The sequence below is a fragment of the Pristiophorus japonicus genome, chromosome 12 (genome assembly GCF_044704955.1).
Source record: "Pristiophorus japonicus isolate sPriJap1 chromosome 12, sPriJap1.hap1, whole genome shotgun sequence".
NCBI lineage: Eukaryota > Metazoa > Chordata > Chondrichthyes > Pristiophoridae > Pristiophorus > Pristiophorus japonicus.
The window spans coordinates 197,850,506-197,871,903 of NC_091988.1; the positions used below are offsets into that span (position 1 = coordinate 197,850,506).

Here is a 21,398-nt window from a genome sequence, read left to right on the forward strand (position 1 = left end):
CAAGCTCGGCTTGAAGAGGGTAACTGAAGGCTCACTGCAGACTCGCCGATCCCGAGTCCTGCTTAGCTACCGCAAGAGACCCCACTGACTCACCGGGATCCCACTTGCTGAACTGCTCATGAAAAGAGCACTTAAGACAAGGCTCTCGTCAGTTCACCCTGATCTACATGAACAGGTAGAGAGCAGGCGGCTTCAACAAAGTGCATACCATGATAGCGCAAATGTGTCACGCGAGATTGAAATCAATGATCCTGTATTTGTATTAAATTATGGACAAGGTCCCAAGTGGCTTCCCGGCACTGTTGTGGCCAAAGAGGGGAGCAGGGGGTTTCGAATCAAACTTTCAAATGGACTCATTCACCGGAAACACTTGGACCAAATCAAACTCAGATTCACGGACTATCCTGAGCAACCCACCTTGGACCCGACCTTTTTTGATCCCCCAACACACACACCAGTGGCAACCGGCACCACGGTTGACCACAAAGCAGAACCCATCATCCACAGCAGCCCTGCAGGGCTCAACACGCCAGGCAGCACAGCAAGGCCAGCTGCACAACAGCCCAGCGAGACCCCAACAAATGATTCAACAACACCAGCTTTCACACTGAGACGATCAACCAGGGCAAGAAGGGCCCCAGATCAACTCACATTGTAAATAGTTACACTATTGACTTTGGGGGTGGGGGGGGGGGGGGAATGTTGTTATATATGTGGACTTGTATTTACTCTGTACAGCCACCAGAGGGCTCATCCCCTGGAGTCCCAAGGTATCCCATAATCCCTTGGGAGCACAGGTATTTAAGGAAGCTTCACAGGTTGGAGAGGCACTCTGGAGACCTGCAATAAAAGACTAAGGTCACACTTTACTTTGAGCTCACAGTGTTCAGTCTGACTCTTTTTCCATACACAACAGGCACCTTGCTGAGATTGCAGTTAGAGGCACATTGCTGGGATGCAGATGAGAGGGTTTTACTAACTGGACTAAAATTGACCTAGGGCTGCTTGATGCTAAGATTGGGTGTGTCAAAAACTGAAAGATGTTTCGATTCCCCTCTTGGGTTTACATACGTTTGACTTTAACCTGCTTTACAATGCTGAGGGTGAAGCTCCCTGTTGCTGGGGTATGTTGTCTGAATCAGCACAAGTCTTGATTATATGATGCATCCTGCAAATTCTACTAATTTGAAGTCACTTCATTCAAGTAACTAATAATTCAAATGTGAATTTTGCAAAAAATGACTTGGAATAATTCGGAATTATCTGCCAGCAAAATATGAAAATAGAAAAAATGTTTATATAAATCATGTATATGTTTATATACTTACACAGGTACTGATAAATTAATATGTCAAATCTATGTATAATATTTCTGGTAATATATAAAAGCATTATACTTGGGGTTTTTTGAAACAGAACTGCCCAATCCTATAAAGGTTCTTTGATTTTTGGTATTTTGTTCTCAATCTTTCTCCCCTCCTTCCCTGGAGATGCTGAAAGGCTGGGCTCGAGATCCATAACTGCTGGCTGCCTCTGGCCCTTGACAAAGTGTATACTCTTCACAGAGTCTGCACAGTGAATCCAGGCAGGCAATAAACCATGGGGTGCATCACAACTCAGCCCAGTTCTGTCATTGCCCAAGCTCCACAAATGTAGGCGTGTGGTCACACACACACTCACGCACTGTCCAACAGAGACACTCACATTCTCACACACACTCGCATACACTCTCAGAGACACACTCTCACACACATACATAAACACACATACACTCACTCATTGTCGAACAGAGACACTCACATTCTCACACACACATTCGCACACACACTCTCACATACACTCTCAGACACACACACACTCTCACATACACTCTCAGACACACACACACACACACACACACACTCTCACATACACTCTCAGAGACACTCACACACACACACACACACTCTCAGACACACACACACACACACACACACTCTCAGACACACACACACAGACACTCTCACATACACTCTCAGACACACACACACACACTCTCACATACACTCTCAGAGACACTCACACACACACACACACACTCTCAGACACACACACACACAGACACTCTCACATACACTCTCAGAGACACACACACACACACGCTCACATACACTCTCAGAGACACACACACACACACACACACACTCTCACATACACTCTCAGAGACACTCACACACACACACACACACACACACTCTCACATACACTCTCAGAGACACACACACACACACACACACACACACGCTCACATACACTCTCAGAGACACACACACACTCTCACATACACTCTCAGAGACACTCACACACACACACACACTCTCAGACACACACACACAGACACTCTCAAATACACACACACACACACACACACATACACTCTCTCAGACACACACACACACTCTTACACACACACACGCTGATGATTCCTCTATCCCGGCCTGTAGACACTGAAGCCAGTTGTAAGTCCGGAATTGCTTGCCCTGGTTGAGATCAGCAGAGACTGGGAACCAAACCCAGGACCGTCCGGGTCTGACTGCTTCGGTGCTTGAAACCCACGGAGCGAGTGAGGACCTCTTCGAAAACGATGCTCCACGTGGGAAAAAAGACACGGTCGGATTGCAGCGGTTTATGAAAAATGACTGAAGGTGTGAAGTCGAGCAGATAACCAATGAGATGGCCAATGGGATCAAACATCTCGTTATGTTTATTGCACATGTTTTTATTTCATGAAATAGATTGTCTTTATTAATCAAAAAAAAATTATAGTAAGCCCCATCATAGATTAGTGTGTTTTTCTTTTATTTCTGTCACAGGATCTTGTCGTCCATCTTGTATTGCACTGTATGGGGGGCGGGGGGGGGGTATCATTTCAACTTAGCGTGATGGTGTCAAATGGCTGCTATTCAATGGGCTGTCCATTATATGGCCCAGTCCTGTCTGAGGATGTCAATGGGAAGGAGAATAGGGCGTGGTGCATATTGAGCGGACAATTCGATATCGGCCATTTCAGACCATCGGCCAATGCTAAAATGACCCCCTCCCCCCCCCTCTGTATGTCACCAACATATCAACCGCACGCACACATTGTAAAATGGCTGTACTAGAGCGCCACCTAGTGGACTGCTGATGTAATAACAATAAAAGGTCATGTGGCAAGGTCACGTGATCACAGTTCTGTCGGGAGCCATCTTGAAAGGGTGTGTGCTTGTGCAGCTGTGTCAAAGGATATCGCAATGGTGGCTACGTGTCTGCCCCAAAACAACGATAAAAGCAGAAATTGCGCAGCAGGCCTGTCAGCTAGGCGGTAGGAAGGGAGTCGGCCTGTGTTTCACACATAGACCCTCCATCACATCGAGTTGTTTTTTTTAACTAGGTTAAAGGCACTGTATAGATGCAGGCTGTTGGTGTTGTTGAATTAAGAGGCAGTTGGACCGGTTCCTGACTGGGGCAAAGATGGCATCACATAGATGGTGAGCGTCTTTATAGATAACACTCGGTCCGTGTGATCGTCATGGACTGGTTTCCATCGGCTGAGGGGGGGGGTGGGTAAAGAGAGGAATTATCCAGAGTACTTTTCCCCTTGTTGGCCCTGGGTCATTTCCCAGGAGATGAGAAGGCTGCTGGGTGGTGTGGGGAATAGAGGGATGAAGTGTCGAGACACAATGCTCCAGCCATCAAGGTACGGGGGAGTTTTGATGGACCAGCTCGTCTTTGCCTAACCCTCAAATTTTGTTCGTACTCCATCAGGTTCCCTTTCAGAAGCTGATGGTGCCTGCTGTGCGTTTTCAGTTTTTACTTCACTTTCCCCGCCATTCTTTTACTCCTTGTCTCCTTTAAAACAAGCCTCCGACCTACACCCCCATTCAACTTCTCCTCGTGCGCCCTCTCAATCGGCCTCCGGTGTCCATGCAGACCCGACACAGTTTCAGCACTTTGCTCCCTTCGAATAATGTGCAGTTTTACACGTCTATGTTTTAAACAAAAATAACGACAGCTCTTACTGCATGCACGCGTGTAATATAAAAAGAGGAAAGATATACATCTTGTAAAATAATCATGTAAAAATGGTCCATAAACTGTTAAATAGTTCAAAGCGGTGGAAAAATGCATCCTAAATGAATATTTTCTTTTTTTTTTTAAAAAACACCCAGAAAATGAGACAATAACACAAAGAAAGCTAAAATCAACTTTAGCGATGTAGGAGCATGTCCGATGGCAATGACGGTGACGATTTTATTTTTCACATTTTATTTCACAGAATGGGCAGCCTGTTTTCCAAATCTTCCAGCTTCACTGTCATCTGGGCCAGTGTTCACGGTCAAGGAAGATTCGGAGTTGTGGTCAGGAGGGAAATTCGATTTTAATCACTGATGATGCTGGAGTCACATGGAATGTACAGCGCCGAAACAGGCCATTGGGCCCAACGGGGTCGGTGCTGGTGTTTACGCTGCACACCACCCTCCTCCCACCTATATCTCGCCTCATCAACAACCTTCTATTGCTGTCTCCCTCATGTGTTAATCTAACTTCCGCTTAAAGGCATCTAGGCTCTTCGCTTCAACCATTCCCTGTGGCAGCGAGTTCCACATTCTCACCGCTCTTTGGGTAAAGAGGTTTCTCCTGAATTCCCCTACTCAATTTATTACTGACTATCTTAGATTGATGGCCCCCCAGGTCTGATCTCCCCCCTACAAGTGGAAACATCTTCTCTACGCCTATCCTATCAAAACCTTTCATACTTTTAAAGGCCTCGATCAGGTCATCTCTCAGTCCTCCCTTTGCTTGAGAGAGGGGCCCCATCCTGTTCAGTCCCTCCTGAAAGTTGTACCCTCTCCGTTCCAGTGGCCATCCTTACAAATCTTTCTTTGCACCTTCTCCAGTGCCTCCATAACCTTTTTGGATATAGAATGGGGTGTTGGTGCTGTGGTAGGGCAACATTTCCGGAGGGGACCTTATACCTGACCAGAGATCTGTACCTGAAATATTGAGCCTCTTGCCTCTTTTTTGTCCCAAATGCCGACTGATTTTTTTCCTGATTTCAGAATATTTAGCACTTGCTGCTGATTTAAAAAAAAAATCTCAGTTACAACTACACGTGAACACTCAGTTATTACCAGGCAGCCTACAATTATAGCTTCTGATCATTGTCTTCTAATAGGTTATAATCATTCTCCCTTTAACCTCTAACCTCCAAGCTTTTGTGGTTTTTACATTTTGTTGATAGTGACAAGGTCAATTTTTCCTTTCATTTAGGTTGCTTCTTGGCTTCATCATCCCACATGGGCTTCTTTCTCACTGCACCATCATTGAGCTGAAATCGGGACTCACCACTCCATGTCATACACTACTCCTTCATACCTGGGGACCCCCAAACCAAGGCACTCGTGACCTCTCTCAGTCCTTCGTTCAGTCTACGGGCAGTTCAAACCCATACGTGCCCACACACCTTCTTAAAGTAATTCACCTCTCCTCCTACACTTTCAATTTTGTTTGTGTCCTGCACCACGGATCGTCACTGAGGCATCTCAATAATAAAACACAAAATGGCACATACTCCGAGTGAGTGTGAGTAATCTGCGTCTCAACTAAATATCTGACATCTTAACGTCGCTGCTTCTCTGTACTTCACGTGGTTGCCCAGATTCCATCCCATCCATGGCCTTCACCGCACGGACTGCAGCGGTTCAAGAAGGCGGCTCACCACCACCTTCTCGAGGGCAGTTAGGGATGGGCAATAAATGCCGGTCTTGCCAGTGACACCCACATCCCAGGAACGAATCAAACAAAAGGACTGCATTAGCAACAACACCCTCGGTATTCATCAGTAAAAGGATATGTTTTTGAGAGAATCCTTCTAACAGCGACAGAGTGTCCTGTTGGAATGCTACAAGGGTTTCACAGGCACACGGGTCTTTAATCGTCTCCTGCCCAGTAGCTTCCTCTGAAAGAAAGAAAAACTTGCATTTAAAGCGCCTTTCACAACCTCAGGATGTCCCAAAAGTGCTTTACAGCCAATGAAGTACTTTTGAAGTGTCGCCATCATCATCATCATCATAGGCAGTCCCTCGGGATCGAGGAAGACTTGCTTCCACTCTTAGCATGAGTTCTTAGGTGGCTGAACAGTCCAATACGAGAACCACGGACTTTGTCACAGGTGGGACAGATAGTCGTTGAGGGAAAGGGTGGGCAGGGAGCCTGGTTTGCCGCACGCTCCTTCCGCTGCCTGCGCTTGGTTTCTGCATGCTCTCGGTGATGATACTCGAGCTGCTCAGCGCCCTCCCGGATGCACTTCCTCCACTTAGGGCGGTCTATGGCCAGGGACTCCCAGGTGTCGGTGGGGATGTTGCATTTTATCAGGGAGGCTTTGAGGGTGTCCTTGTAACGTTTCCTCTGCCCTCCTTTGGCTCATTTGCCATGAAGGAGCTCCGAGTAGAGCGCTTGCTTTGGGAGTCTTGTGTCTGGCATGTGAACTATGTGGCCTGCCCAGCGGAGCTGATCAAGTGCGGTCAGTGCTTCAATGCTGGGGATGTTGGCCTGAATGAGGACGCTAATATTTGTGCATCTGTCCTCCCAGGGGATTTGTAGAATCTTGCGGAGACATCGCTGGTGATATATCTCCAGCGACTTGAGGTGTCTGCTGTACATGGTCCATGTCTCTGAGCCATACAGGAGGGCAGGTATTACTACGACCCTGTAGACCATGAGCTTGGTGATAGTTTTGAGGGCCTGGTCTTCACTCTTTTCCTCAGGTGTAGTCACTGTTGCAATGTGGGAAATGTGGCAGCCAATTTGCACACAGCAAGGTCCCACAAACAGCAATGTGATAATGACCAGATAATCTGTTTTTGTGATGTTGATTGAGGGATAAATATTGGCCCCCGGGACACCGGGGATAATTCCCCTGCTCTTCTTCGAAAATAGTGCGTCTTTTATGTCCATCTGAGAGAGAAGGCGGGGGTTCGGTTTAACGTCTCATCCCAAAGGGCGTTAATAAGAATGGGTCAACAATGATTGAGTCTTAAATCTGTTTTTCCTTTATTTTGTTAAATTGAATTGTTAAACTTAATCTGTTTTGGGGCAAGAGCCTGGGGATGATTAATTCAGATAAGGCCAAGAGCTGAACTGAACTTGGACATATACTCCAAAAGGAACAATGTGCGGGGCTATGGGAGTGGGACTAATTAGAAAGCACTCTCACAGAGGCGGGATAGGCACGATGGGCCGAATGGCCTCCTTCTGTGCTGTTAGATTCTATGATCCTACTTCCCCCCCCCCCAACCCCTTATTGAACACTGGTTGGGAACCTCCACAGGGCTGTTCTATTTCCGACACCGTGACTTTACAGGAAGTGCCAGGTAGTTACGGTAGTAGAGCAGGTTCAAGTTCGAGGGGAATTCCTCGCCGAAGTGGGTGTGTTCAGAAAGCACGGGACGGGAAGGGGAAGAGAAAGAAAAAAGGATCATAGAATCATCGGAATTTACAGCACAGAATGAGGCCATTCGGCCCATCATGTCCTTGCCGGCTGACTTAGAGCTATCCACTCCATCCCACTTTCCAGCTCTAGGTCCGTAGCCCTGCAGGTTACGGCACTTCAGGTGCATATCCAAGTACTGTTTAAATGCGGTGAGGGTTTCTGCCTCTACCACCCTTTCAGGCAGTGAGTTCCAGACCCCCCACCACCCTCCGGGTGAAAACAATTCCCCTCTAAACCTCTAACAAAAAAAGGAGGGGGAAGGAGACAGAGGGAGCATAGGGCCGAGTGTTTGAAAATCCAGTTAAGGTTCAGTAATTAACAAAAATACAAAAGAAAACAAAAGGAGGTCCAAGTATTTCCCCCTTACCACCCCCCCCATCATTTTAACCTTCAACTTGAGCCTGAAATATACAAAAATGGAACATGCGAAAGGGACGGGCAGGAAGAGGCCTGTTGGTCCGTTAAGACTGCTCCACACTCAGGATTCAAACATATATTAAAGATCTGAAGCTTCAGTGGTTTTGAGCCCAGTTACTGAATCGAACCGATCCATCTGACACTTACCCTCGCAGATGTTGAGTTTGAGGTTTTCAGCGATTTGATCGATGGCGCTGAAGTCTGAGGCGTAGAAGAAGTGTTGGTCCACAGGGTCCGAGGCAATTTCACGCAGCTCATCCTCCACCGCCTTCCCAACACCCACAGCGTACATGGTGATACCTGCAAGGGTGGGCCGCACCCGGGGACAGGAGCACTCATTACACACAGCAATAGCGTCCCGCATTATACACTGCAATAGTGTCCCTCATTACACACAAGTATAAGTTCACTCATTACACAGGCAGAGAGACTGGGACAACAAGCATCCCAATTGCTGGGAGAGTGAGTATGTGTGTGTGTGTATGTGTGTGTGTGTGTGTGAATGTCTGGGTGTGTGTCTGGGTGTGTGAGAGTGTGTGAGAGAGTGTGTGTCTGGGTGTGTGTGTGTGAGTATGTCTGTGTGTGTGTTTGTGTGTGTGTGTGTGTGAGTGTGTGTCTGGGTGTGTGTCTGGGTGTGTGTGTGCGCGTGTGTGTGTGTGTGCGCGTGAGTGAGTGAGTGAGTGTGTGTGTGTGAGTGTGTGTGTGAGTATGTCTGTGTGTGTGTGTGTCTGTGTGTGAGTGTGAGTGAGTGTGTGGGTGTGTATGTTTGTGTGTGCATGTGTGTGTGTGCATGTGTGTGCTTGTGTGAGTGTCTGTGTGTGTGTGAGTGTGTGTGTGTGTGTGTCTGTGTGTGTGAGTGTGTGTGTGTGTGTGTGAGTGTGTTTGTCAGTATGTCTATGTGTGTGTGTGTCTGTGTGTGAGTGTGAGTGAGTGTGTGAGTGTGTGGGTGTGTATGTTTGTGTGTACATGTGTGTGTGTGCATGTGTGTGCTTGTGTGAGTGTCTGTGTGTGTGTGTGAGTGTGTGTGTGTGTGAGTGTGTGTGTCAGTATGTCTGTGTGTGTGTGTCTGTGTGTGAGTGTGTGAGTGTGTGGGAGTGTGTGAGTGTGTGGGTGTGTATGTTTGTGTGTACATGTGTGTGTTTGTGTGAGTGTCTGCGTGTGTGTGTGTGTGTGTGTGTGTGTGAGTGTCTGTGTGTGTGAGTGTGTGTGTGTGTGTGAGTGTGTGTGTGAGTATGTATGTGAGTGTCTGTGTGAGTGTGGGGGGTGAAGGGGTGAAGGGTTCAGGTGGGATGTCAGCAGTCAGGTCAGAGGTTATTCTAAAAAAAGGAAAGGTCACTTTAAAATTAAACAGAGATGTTCAGCACCAGTCAATCTTAGAGTTTGGACATAAATTACAGGGTTATACTGCTCCCCTCTGATGGAAAGTCCTTATTGTCATGTGATAGGCAATCCTTCTCCTACCTCCCGAGTCTCCAATCTCTCGAGTGCAAATTTCAGGTCTGGTCCAGATATTCGCTCAGGTGATCTTATCGAGATATATAAGATAATGAGGGGGCTCGACAAGGTGGATGCAGAGAGGATATTTCCACTCATAAGGGAAACTAAAACTAGGGGACATAGTCTCAGATTAAGGGGCCGTCCATTTAAAACTGAGATGAGGAGAAATTTCTTCTCTCAGAGGGTTGTAAATCTGTGGAATTCTCTGCCCAGAGAGCTGTGGAGGCTGGGTCATTGAATATATTTAAGGTGGAGACAGACAGATTTTTGAGCGATAAGGGAATAAAGGGTCATGGGGAGCGGGCAGGGAAGTGGAGCTGAGCCCGTGATCAGATCAGCCATGATCTTATTAAATGGCGGAGCAGGCTCGAGGGGCCTACTCCTGCTCCTATTTCTTATGTTCTCATGTTCAGCGATCCCAGCTGTAAGTGTGACTCAGTGGGCAGCACCCTCGCCTCTGAGTTAGAAGGTTGTGGATTCAAGTCGCACTCCAGAGACTTGAGCACAAAAATCCAGGCTGACACTCCCAGTGCAGTGCTGAGGGAGTGCCGCACTGTCAGAGGTGCTACCTTTGAGATGAGATGTTGAGTTGAGGCTCCATCTGCTCTCTCAGGTGGGTATTAAAAATCCCACAGTGCTTTCCTGAACAGTGAGCCAATGTAGCTCTGTGAGCACAAGGGTGATGGGTGAACAGGATTTGGTCTGATTAATGTCCCATAGCATAATCAGACAAAATTTGACACCAAGGCACAAAAATGATGAATAGGAATTTCTAGCTTGCAAATCAGAATTTTTTCCTGGCGCACACATGTGCACAAGGTTAGGCTGTATTTCTACCTCTGTAACATTGCCCGTCTCTGCCTCTATCTCAGCTCATCTGCTGAAAGCCTCATCCATGCCTTTGTTACCTCTAGACTTGACTATTCCAACGCACTCCTGTCTGGCCTCCCACATTCTACCCTACGTAAACATGAGGTCATCCAAAACTCGCACCAAGTCCCGTCCACCCATCACCCCTTGTGCTTGCCTCGATTTCAAAATTCTCATCCTTGTTTTCAAATCCCTCCATGGACTCACCCCTCCCTATCTCGGTAATCTCCTTCAGCCTCACAACCCAATGAGATATCTACACTCCTCAAATTCTGTCCTCCTGAGCATCCCTGATTATAATCGCTCAACCATTGGTTGCCGTGCCTGCTGTTGCCTGGGCACCAAGCTCTGGAACTCCCTGCCTAAACCTCTCCGCCTCTCTTTCCTCCTTCAAGATACTCCTTAAAACCTAACCCTTTCACCAAGATTTTGGTCACCTGCCCTAATTTCTTCTTATGCGGCTCAGTGTAAAATTTTTTGTTGTTGTTGATACGTCCTTACTACACAGGATAAATGCACACGAGGCCCATGCTTGAGAGAAGGTCAGTCTGTGACCTGTCCTTTATTTCACAGCACGCAAGTGCAAGAAGTGGGTGGAGCTTCCCCTTTTATATCTGAAGGTCTAGGTTAGGAGTGTCTCCCACAAGTTCACCACCTAGTGGTCAGTGTTCTCACAGTGTACAACTTAGGTCAGATTATACATGGGTTACAATGCTGGTTGAATACATGACAGTTGTCTTGTGAAGTGTCTTGGGATGTTGCACCACGTTAAAGGCGCTATATAAGTACACGTTGGTGTTGTATCTTACCGGCATCTTTGGATTTTTTGGCCCACTCCGAGATGCTGTCTTGCGAACGTCCGTCAGTGAACACCACGCACACCCTGGGGAGGTTTTCGGAGGCAGGCCTGGCCCCTCCTGCTTCGGAGAAGCTGTCCTCCACCATGTGTTTGAGGGCGAGCCCGGTCATGGTGCCCTTCTCCATGTACTGCACCGCGCTCACCGCCTTCTTCATGGCCACGGCGTTCGTGTGCTCGCCCAGGCGAAACTCTGTCCGGACCTGGCTGGAGTACTGCACCAACCCGACACGGGTGCCCTGTGACGAGATGTCCAGGGCATCCACAACGTTGTTCACAAACTTTTTCACCAGCTCAAAGTTCTCCGGCCGGACACTCTTGGATCCGTCAATGACAAAGACCAGGTCGATGTTTGCCTGGCTGCATCCTGTTAAACAAAAGACAAGCGAGCGCGTTAAAATAAAGAGGCAGGGAGGATAGCACCACCATCCCCACCCTCCCCCAGCAATGGCTCAATGGGTTGCCGCGCCACCCAGTGTAGTCAGAGGGTCCCTGCTTGCTGCTGAAATTACTAGATCTCGAGTGGGCAAGGGTGTGGACATTATGGTCGAGAAATTGGCCTCCTTAGCGCCTCCCGTCATCGCCTCCGGGGGAGCGATAGTGGGGCGCGAGCCGGGTTCCGACCGGGCGAGGCGATAACAACGACTCCCGCCATATTCGGCGAGAGGCTTGCGGTGTCGGTACAGGGTTGCGGCCTGATCTCCTTCGCCCGGAGGTCGTGATGTCATCGCCGTGCGCATCGCCCCGAACCCGCACTTGCGCTCCGCCCCCTGCGGCAACGGCGGGCGAAAACACCGACAGCTGCCGGAGGCGTGGATCGGGAGGCCGGGCGTTTCGGGAGGGGGGCGGTGACTAAAGGCGAGGTGGCAGAGATAAGTACTAATAACATTGACCTTCTCTCCTGCAGGTTTTTGGCCGGTATTCTTTGCCGGCGGTCACTCAGCCCGGCGCTGTGCTTCAGCACATCGAGCTGATCGGGCCGGGATCGCGGCTGCCGTCGGGGAGAAGGTAAGTTTTTTTTTTGCAGAGCCTGCAGCGATGGCCCCTTCCCTTTAAGGGAGGGAAGGAACCTTTGAACGCGGCAGTGCTGCACCCCCAGTGTGAAGCGCTGCTCCACTCACTGCCCCGCCTGCTGCCCATTGCGCTCCAGGAAGGAGGGGAGCGTCTGATTTAATGATCCACTTCCTTCCTGGAGCACCAGCCCCAAATTTATTTAAAGTAGGCAAAGATTAGCATCTGGCACTCATTGTTTTCTACTTTTAGAAGTTAGTGCCCCAAGCGGGGCGCTCCTGAATTTCTCTCCCTGTAGATGGCTTTGAGGTCAAGCAGGGGAAAGTGCAACTCCTGCTCTTGATCTTTAGCCAGAAAACCCTGCTGGAAAGTGATATATGGGAACAGGATGGGGTATACCTTCGTCTCCACTGCTGGGACGGTAATATGTCAGAGCGAGAACTGCCGTCCGTTATAGAACCCGACCGATTTACATTGTCCTGGTGTCAGCTGTGGCTCAGTGTGCAGCACGTTCTCCCTACAGTTATAACGGTTGTGGGTTCAAGTCCCACTCCGGAGACGTGAGCACATAAATCTAGGTTGACACTCCCAGGGCAGTGCTGAGGGAGTGCTGCACTGTCGAAGGTGCCGTCTTTCGCATGAAACATTAAACCGAGGCCCCGTCTGCTCTCTCAGGTGCTTGTAAAAGATCCCTTGGCACTATTTCGAAGAAGTGCAGGGGAGTTAACCCCAGTGTCCTGGGGCCAATATTTATCCCACTATCAACACGACTAAAAAAAGCAGATTATCCGGTCATTATCACAATGCTGTTTGTGGGAGCTTGCTGTGCGCAAATCAATTGCCACATTTCCTACATTTAAACAGTGACCACACTTCAAAAGTACTTCATTGGCTGCAAAGTGCATTGGGATGTCCTGAGCATGAAAGGCGCTATATAAATGCAAGTTTTGCCTTCTTTGAAAGGGATGGGGCGCTAACAGGTGGTGCTAACCAATCAAATTTCTCCCCCTAATGTTTGCGAAATGACATTCATCCTTATCTTACAATGTATAAATGCCAGGGATGGGGCTGGGGGGTTCCAGTTATGTGGAGAGATTAGAGAAACTGATGAGGGGTCATCGACCTGAAACGTTAACTCCGACTCTCTCCACAGATGGTGCCTGACCTGCTGATTTTCCAGCATCTTCTGTTTTTATGACTGGAGAAGGTGGGATAGTTCTCCTTAGAGCAGAGAAAGGGAGATTTACTGGAGATGTTCAAAATTACCAGGGGTTTTGACAGAGCAGACAGGGAGAAACGGTTTCCATTGGCAGTGGGGGTCAGTAACCAAAGGACACAGATTTAAGATATTTGGCAAAAGAACCAGCGGGTGGAGATGAGGAGAATTCTTTTTACGCAGCGAGTTGTTGTGATCAGGAACGCTCTGCCTGAAAGGGTGGTGGGAGCAGATTCATTTGTGACTTTCAAAAGGGAATTGGATAAATACTTAAACATGAAAAATGTGCAGGGGCTCTGGGGAAAGAGGAATGGGATGGTGGGACTGATTGGATCACTCTTTCAGAGAGTCTGCACAGGCACGATGGGCTGAACGGCCTCCTCCTGCACTGTGTGATTCTATGTTCATGGTGGTTCAGTGCCAGCGGTGAAAACAGTTGCTGATGGAGACCGAGTAAGCGCAGGCAGCAATATAACTCACTGTTGCAGGTCTTTCCATTCTGGTTGAGTTGCCTTCCTGTTGGGCAGATGCAGAAGTAGGATCCAGGTGTGCTGACACACTCGAATTCACACCCATGGTCCACCGTGTTACACATATTAATAGCTGCAAAGCAAGACACTGGTCACCTTAAGAAATGAAACGTTACCGACGTATCGCTGATGTGTCAGGAGTTCGATTCGAGTTATACCCATGAGCATTTGTAGATTGAGTGAAAGGCTTCTATTGAAGCTGCGGGGCCCCGTAGATTTAACTAAATGATGGGCCTCTCGACTTCCTTTATTCTTTCAGCAGACATTGATGACAAGATTCAACACCGCCTCCAGTGCGCCAGTGCAGCCTTCGGCCGCCTGAGGAAAAGAGTGTTCGAAGACCAGCCCCTCAAACCTGCCATCAAGCTCATGGTCTACAGGGCTGTAGTAATACCTGCCCTCCTGTATGGCTCAGAAACATGGACCATGTACAGTAGACACCTCAAGTTGCTGGAGAACTACCACCAACGATGTCTGCGCAAGATCCTGCAAATCCCCTGGGAGGACAGACGCACCAACGTTAGCGTCCTCGACCAGGCCAACATCCCCAGCATTGAAGCACTGACCACACTTGATCAGCTCCGTTGGGCAGGCCACATTGTCCACATGCCAGACACGAGACTCCCAAAGCAAGCGCTCTACTCGGAACTCCTTCACAGCAAACGAGCGAAAGGTGGGCAGCGGAAACGTTACAAGGGCACCCTCAAAGCCTCCCTGATAAAGTGCAACATCCCCACTGACACCTGGAAGTCCCTGGCCAAAGACCGTCCAAAGTGGAGGAAGTGCATCCGGGAGGGCGCTGAGCACCTTGAGTCTCATCGCTGAGAGCACGCAGAAATCAAGCGGAAAGAGCGTGCGGCAAACCTGTCCCACCCTCCCTTAACCTCAACGGCTATCTGTCCCACCTGTGACAGGGATACTGTGGTTCTTGCTTGGACTGTTCAGCCACCTAAGGACTCATTTTAAGAGTGGAAGCAAGTCTTCCTCGATTCCGAGGGACAGCCTATGATGAGGGTAGCACCATTGCCTACTGAGTGGCAGGAGGGTCGGTAACCAGAGGACAGAGCTTTAAGGTCACTGACTGGCAAAAGAACCAGAGGAAACATTTTTTTTAAACGGAGAGTTGTTGTGATCTGGAACACACTCCCTGAAGGTGGGAGCAGATTCAATAGTAACATTCAAAAGGGAATTGGATAAATACTTGAAGGGGAAAGATTTGCGGGGATATGGGGAAAGAGCGGGGGGGGGATGGGACTAAGTGGATCGCTCTTTTAAAGAGCCGGCACAGGCACGATGGGCTGAATGGCCTCCTTCTGTGCTGTATCATTCTGTGATTCTACTGCATAGAGTTAATGCTTTTTGTTACCAATATATCACTAGTGTAGTCTCTTTCTATTGTTCCTCCATTATCTGCATTACTAACAAGCTAGGCATCTTGACTCAATGGCTAGCACTCTCGCTCTAAGGCAGAAGTTCTGGGTTCAAGTCCCTACTCCAGAGACTAGAGCACATAATCTGGGCTGACAGTCCAGTGTAGTGCTGAGGGAGTGCTGCACTGTTGGAGGTGCCGTCTTTTGGATGAAATGTTAAGTCTGCGCTTATAAAAGATCCTATGGCACTATTTCGAAGAAGAGCTCCCTGATGTCCTGGCCAACATTTAACCCTCAACCAACATCACTAAACAGATGATCTGGTCATTTTTCTGCTCATGGGTTCCTGCTGTACGCAGTTTTGCTGCTGCATTTCCCTACTTTACAACAGTGACTACACTTCAAAAGTACTTCACTGGCTGTGAAGCACTGAGGGGCGTCTTGAAAGCCATTGTATAAATGCAAGTTTATTTTTTTCTTCTTTTGAACTACACACCATCTATAGAGTTCGTCAGCAATGGACTGGAACAGCTCAGAGTTAGGTAGAGGTGGACAGATTTGCAAATGACCCCAATAAAGCCGGAGAGGTAGCTCAGTTTTGGAAATGACTTTCATAACCGATAGCGCTATGGATGGAACCCATTGTTCCTGCTTACCGTTACACGTTTTCCCATCATTTTGCAGTTCAAATCCTTCTCGACATGTGCAGTAGTACCCGCTGAGGATGTTCACGCAGTCGTGCTGACAGCTGTGGTTCCCAAACGAACAGTAGTTCACCACTGCAGGGAAAGATCCCACGCACATTAGCGTCAATGCTACAACCAGCCTAATAAGCACTTGAGATGGAGTTGGGTCACAGACCGGCCACGAATAGTGGGGGACAGGCTCGAGGGGCTGAATGACCAGAAGGTATGCTCCCCCAATCAGTCGCCCAAAACCCCAAATCACCCCCAGAGTTTCTGGTGACTGGGCAGGGTGCAATGGATGTTGGAGTTAGGACCCAGGCAGCAAATTCCCTCCCCAACACCTCTCCGCCTCTCTCTCCTTCTTTTATGATGCTCCGTTAAAACCTACCTCTTCGACCAATCCTTTTACATAAGAACATAAGAACATAAGAATTAGGAACAGGAGTAGGCCATCTAGCCCCTCGAGCCTGCTCCGCCATTCAACAAGATCATGGCTGATCTGGCCGTGGACTCAGCTCCACTTACCTGCCCGCTCCCCGTAACCCTTAATTCACTTATTAGTTAAAAATCTATCTATCTGTGACTTGAATACATTCAATGAGCTAGCCTCAACTGCTTCCTTGGGCAGAGAATTCCACAGATTCACAACCCTCTGGGAGAAGAAATTCCTTCTCAACTCGGTTTTAAATTGGCTCCCCCGTATTTTGAGGCTGTGCCCCCTAGTTCTAGTCTCCCCGACCAGTGGAAACAACCTCTCTGCCTCTATCTTGTCCATCCCTTTCATTATTTTAAATGTTTCTATAAGATCACCCCTCATCCTTCTGAACTCCAACGAGTAAAGACCCAGTCTACTCAATCTATCATCATAAAGTAACCCCCTCTTCTCCGTAATCAGCCTCGTGAATTGTCTCTGTACCCCCTCCAAAGCCAGTATATCCTTCCTTAAGTAAGGTGACCAAAACTGCACGCAGTACTCCAGGTGCGGCCTCACCAATACCCTATACAGTTGCAGCAGGATCTCCCTGCTTTTGTACTCCATCCCTCTCGCAATGAAGGCCAACATTCCTTTCACCTTCCTGATTACCTGCTGCACCTGCAAACTAACTTTTTGGGATTCATGCACAAGGACCCCCAGGTCCCTCTGCACCTCAGCATGTTGTAATTTCTCCCCATTCAAATAATATTCCCTTTTACTGTTTTTTTTCCCAAGGTGGATGACCTCACACTTTCCGACATTGTATTCCATCTGCCAAACCTTAGCCCATTCGCTTAACCTATCCAAATCTCTTTGCAGCCTCTCTGTGTCCTCTACACAACCCGCTTTCCCACTAATCTTTGTGTCATCTGCAAATTTTGTTACACTACACTCTGTCCCCTCTTCCAGGTCATCTATGTATATTGTAAACAGATGTGGTCCCAGCACCGATCCCTGTGGCACACCACTAACCACCGATTTCCAACCCGAAAAGGACCCATTTATCCCGACTCTCTGCTTTCTGTTAGCCAGCCAATTCTCTATCCATGCTAATACATTTCCTCTGACTCCGTGTACCTCTATCTTCTGCAGTAACCTTTTGTGTGGCACCTTATCGAATGCCTTTTGGAAATCTAAATACACCACATCCATCGGTACACCTCTATCCACCATGCTCGTTATATCCTCAAAGAATTCCAGTAAATTAGTTAAACATGATTTCCCTTTCATGAATCCATGCTGCGTCTGCTTGATTGCACTATTCCTATCTTGATGTCCCGCTATTTCTTCCTTAATGATAGTTTCAAGCATTTTCCCCGCTACAGATGTTAAACTAACCGGCCTATAGTTACCTGCCTTTTGTCTGCCCCCTTTTTTAAAGAGAGGCGTTACATTAGCTGCTTTCCAATTGGCTGGTACCTCCCCAGAGTCCAGAGAATTTTATTAGATTATAACGAATGCATCTGCCAAAACTTCCGCCATCTCTTTTAATACCCTGGGATGCATTTCATCAGGACCAGGGGACTTGTCTACCTTGAGTCCCATTAGCCTGTCCAGCACTACCCCCCGAGTGATAGTGATTGTCTCAAGGTCCTCCCTTCCCACATTCCTGTGACCAGCAATTTTTGGCATGGCTTTTGTGTCTTCCACTGTGAAGACCGAAGCAAAATAATTGTTTAAGGTCTCAGCCATTTCCACATTTCCCATTATTAAATCCCCCTTCTCATCTTCTAAGGGACAACATTTACTTTAGTCACTCTTTTCCATTTTATATATCGGTAAAAGCTTTTACTATCTGTTTTTATGTTTTGTGCAAGTTTACCTTCGTAATCTATCTTTCCTTTCTTTATTGCTTTTTTAGTCATTCTTTGCTGTTGTTTAAAATTTTCCCAATCTTCGTGCTTCCCACTAACCTTTTGATTGATCACCTGTCCTAATATCTCCCTTTTTGGCCTAGTGTCAAGTTTTGTTTGATAATCGCTCCTGTGAACTGCCTTCGGATGATTCACGACGCCAAAGGCGCTATTTAAATGCGAGTTGTTGTTGAAGTTATCGAGGAATCTACAGTCCTTCCGGCCTCCTGCCACGGGTTTAAACAAACAGCAGGCACAGGGAACGTTTGCCACCCAGAGCAAGGGGGTTGAAGTAGCAAGACTGACACCCGCCCCTTCCCCCGTCAGCATATCTGCCGTATAGCCATGAACTCATTGAATGGCGGTGCAGGCTAGAAGGGCCGAATGGCCTACTCCTGCACCTATTTTCTATGTTTCTATGTTTCTATATATGCTCGCTGAGTTGGGAGCTCAGCTTCATCAGTTCCTCGCTAAGGGTAAACGTCCCTACAGTTTGTCACGGTCAGTATATCTCGAGGAGAAGGCAGAATCCAGCCCTGTCAATGGATCACCTGCCAGGCCACATCAACAGCGGCCACAGAGAGTCTGATCCATAACATATGAACACATGAAATAGGAGCAGGAGTCGGCCATTCTGCCCCTTGAGCCTGCTCCGCCATTCAATGAGATCATGGCTGATCTTCTACCTCAACTCCACTTTCCTGCACTATCCCCATACCCCTTGATTCCCTTAATATCCAAAAATCTATCGATCTCCGTCTTGAATATACAAAAGACTGAATCTCCACATTCCTCTGGGGTAGAGAATTCCAAAGATTCATCATCCTCTGAGCGAAGAAATTTCTCCTCATCTCAGTCCTAAATGGCCGACCCCTTATTCTGAGACTGTGATCCCTGGTTCTAGACTCCCCAACCCAGGGGGAAACATCCTCCCTGCATCTACCCTGTCAAGCCCTGTAAGAATTTTGTATGTTTCAATGAGATCACCTCTCATTCTTCTAAACTCGAGAGAATATAGGCCTAGTCTATTCAATCTCTCCTCATAGGTCAATCCCCCCATCCCAGGAATTAGTCTGGTGAACCTTTAATTAAAGGATGCGTCCATTTATATTAACTGAATGGCAGCCGTTTCTCTGATTGGCTCTCCATTTTCAAAGGACCTATTGCTGATTGGTCCCCTTGGAGGATAAGCCACACCCTGAAGTTCCTCTGGAATGTGTAACTGGAACCGTCCAGCCCAAGTTCTCACTGACTTTCCAATTTGTAACTCGATCCATTTTGACTTCAGAAGTCACAGAGAATAGATCTCCAAAAAGTCACCAAGTTCCAGCTGAAGTTCATTAACTCAGTATAAATGCATCACTCTGCCAGCTGAAGTCCCTTACCCCAGCGTGACCTTACCCCACCTCCCTCCCCCCCTGCCCCCCCACACATAGATGGGGTGTTGTGTGCGGATTGTTGACAGGTTTATTGTGTGTGAAGTGAATAGTGACAGTGTTGTGACTTCTGGATATCATCCTGCCCAACGATGTCCCTTGTAACACATGCACTGGGCTTGCATACACCAGGGGGTTGGAAGAACATGATCCGTCTTCTCTGAGTTCCCTCTCTCTCCTCTGATCCCCACCCCACTTGTCTCCCTCCCATCCACCCCAAGCTCTCTCTCTCTCCCCCCCCACCCCTCCAAGGTTCTCGCGCTCTCTCTCTTCCCCCCCCTCCCCCAAGCTCTCTCTCTCTCCCCCCAGGCTCTCCCTCCTTCTCTCTCCCTCTCTCTCCCCCCCTCCACCCCCACCCCAGGCTCTCTCTCTCTCCCCCCCAGGCTTTCTCTCATCCTCCCACCCTCCCAGTCTCTCTCTCTTCCCCCAGGGCTCTCTCTCTCCCCCCCAGGCTTTCTCTCTCTCTCTCTCTCCCTCAGTCTCTCTCTCTCAGTCTCTCTCTCTCTCTCCCTCAGTCTCCCTCTCTCCCCGCCCCCCCCCCCCACCAGGCTCTCTCTCTTTCCTCTCTGTAAAATCCTTACTCTATCGCATGAAACCACACGAGGCACATTCTGGGGACAAGGTCACTCTGTGACCTTAACTCTTTATTCGCAGCACTCCACAAATGATGACCCTGCGTGGGACCTCCCTTTATATACCTGGGTGATCAGGTAAGGCGTGTCTCCCACAAGTTCACCCCTTGTGGTCAAGGTGTGCATCTAGGTTGTGTGTATACAGTAATACAGTGGTGTTACATTGTGGTTACATACATGACATCACCTTCCCCCCCAAAGTCTTATTAGGATCATAGGTTTAGTCTTTCAGGTGGTCTATGCTCCCTCGTGGAGCGCCGCCGTTGGGGCTCTGGTTGTTGGACACTGACGTGAGTGTCTGTCACCTGTGGTGATTCCGGCCTGTCCGGGCTGACCGCAGGGACTGTGCATTCCTCTGATTGCTCTTGTTGCTCGTTCACTGGCAGTGGTGTGAGCTCCATCTCATGGTCTTCTTCAGGTTCCTCCGTGTCCATGCTGAACCTTTTTTTTTACTTGGTCCAGATGTTTACGGCATATCTGACCATTGTTGAGTTTTACCATGATGACCCTATTCCCCTCTTTGTCAATTACAGTACCCTCAAGCCATTTGGGCCCCATGGCGTGATTGAGAACGAATGCAGGATCATTTATTTCTATACATCTTCCCCTCAAATTACGGTCATGGTACTTGTTTTGTGACTTGCGCTTGCCCTCAACTATGTCGGTCAGGACTGGGTGAATGAGGGACAACCGGGTTTTGAGTGTCCGTTTCATTAGTAGCTCTGCGGGTGGGACCCCCGTGAGCAATTGTGGTCGGGATCTATAGGCCAGCAGGAGGCGCGATAGGCGGCATTGTAGGGAGGGCCCTTGAATCCTGACCATACCTTGCTTAATGATTTGGACCGCACGTTCCACCTGGCCATTGGAGGCCGGCTTGAACGGCGCAGTCCTGATGTGGTTGATGCCATTGCCCGACATAAACTCCTGGAATTCGTAGCTTGTGAAGCATGGGCCATTATCACTAACCAGGATGTCCAGCAAGCCATGGGTTGCAAAGATCGCATGTAGGCTTTCCACGGTGGTGGATGATGTGCAT

The 21,398-nt window shown here is 48.4% G+C and overlaps 1 protein-coding gene across 1 annotated transcript in view; it reads right to left on the minus strand.

Moving 5' to 3' along the window:
* Positions 1 to 1,428: 1,428 nt before the first annotated feature.
* The window catches only part of matn4 (matrilin 4), an 88,697-nt gene continuing 68,727 nt past the window's right edge, over positions 1,429 to 21,398 (minus strand). Inside the window, exons 8-13 of the mRNA XM_070894904.1 lie at positions 15,937 to 16,059; positions 13,861 to 13,983; positions 11,107 to 11,520; positions 8,078 to 8,230; positions 5,804 to 5,980; positions 1,429 to 1,568 (exon numbers count right to left, since the gene is read on the minus strand). Coding sequence (XP_070751005.1) covers positions 1,429 to 1,568; positions 5,804 to 5,980; positions 8,078 to 8,230; positions 11,107 to 11,520; positions 13,861 to 13,983; positions 15,937 to 16,059 — 1,130 coding nt within the window. The remainder of the gene's footprint in view (positions 1,569 to 5,803; positions 5,981 to 8,077; positions 8,231 to 11,106; positions 11,521 to 13,860; positions 13,984 to 15,936; positions 16,060 to 21,398) is intronic.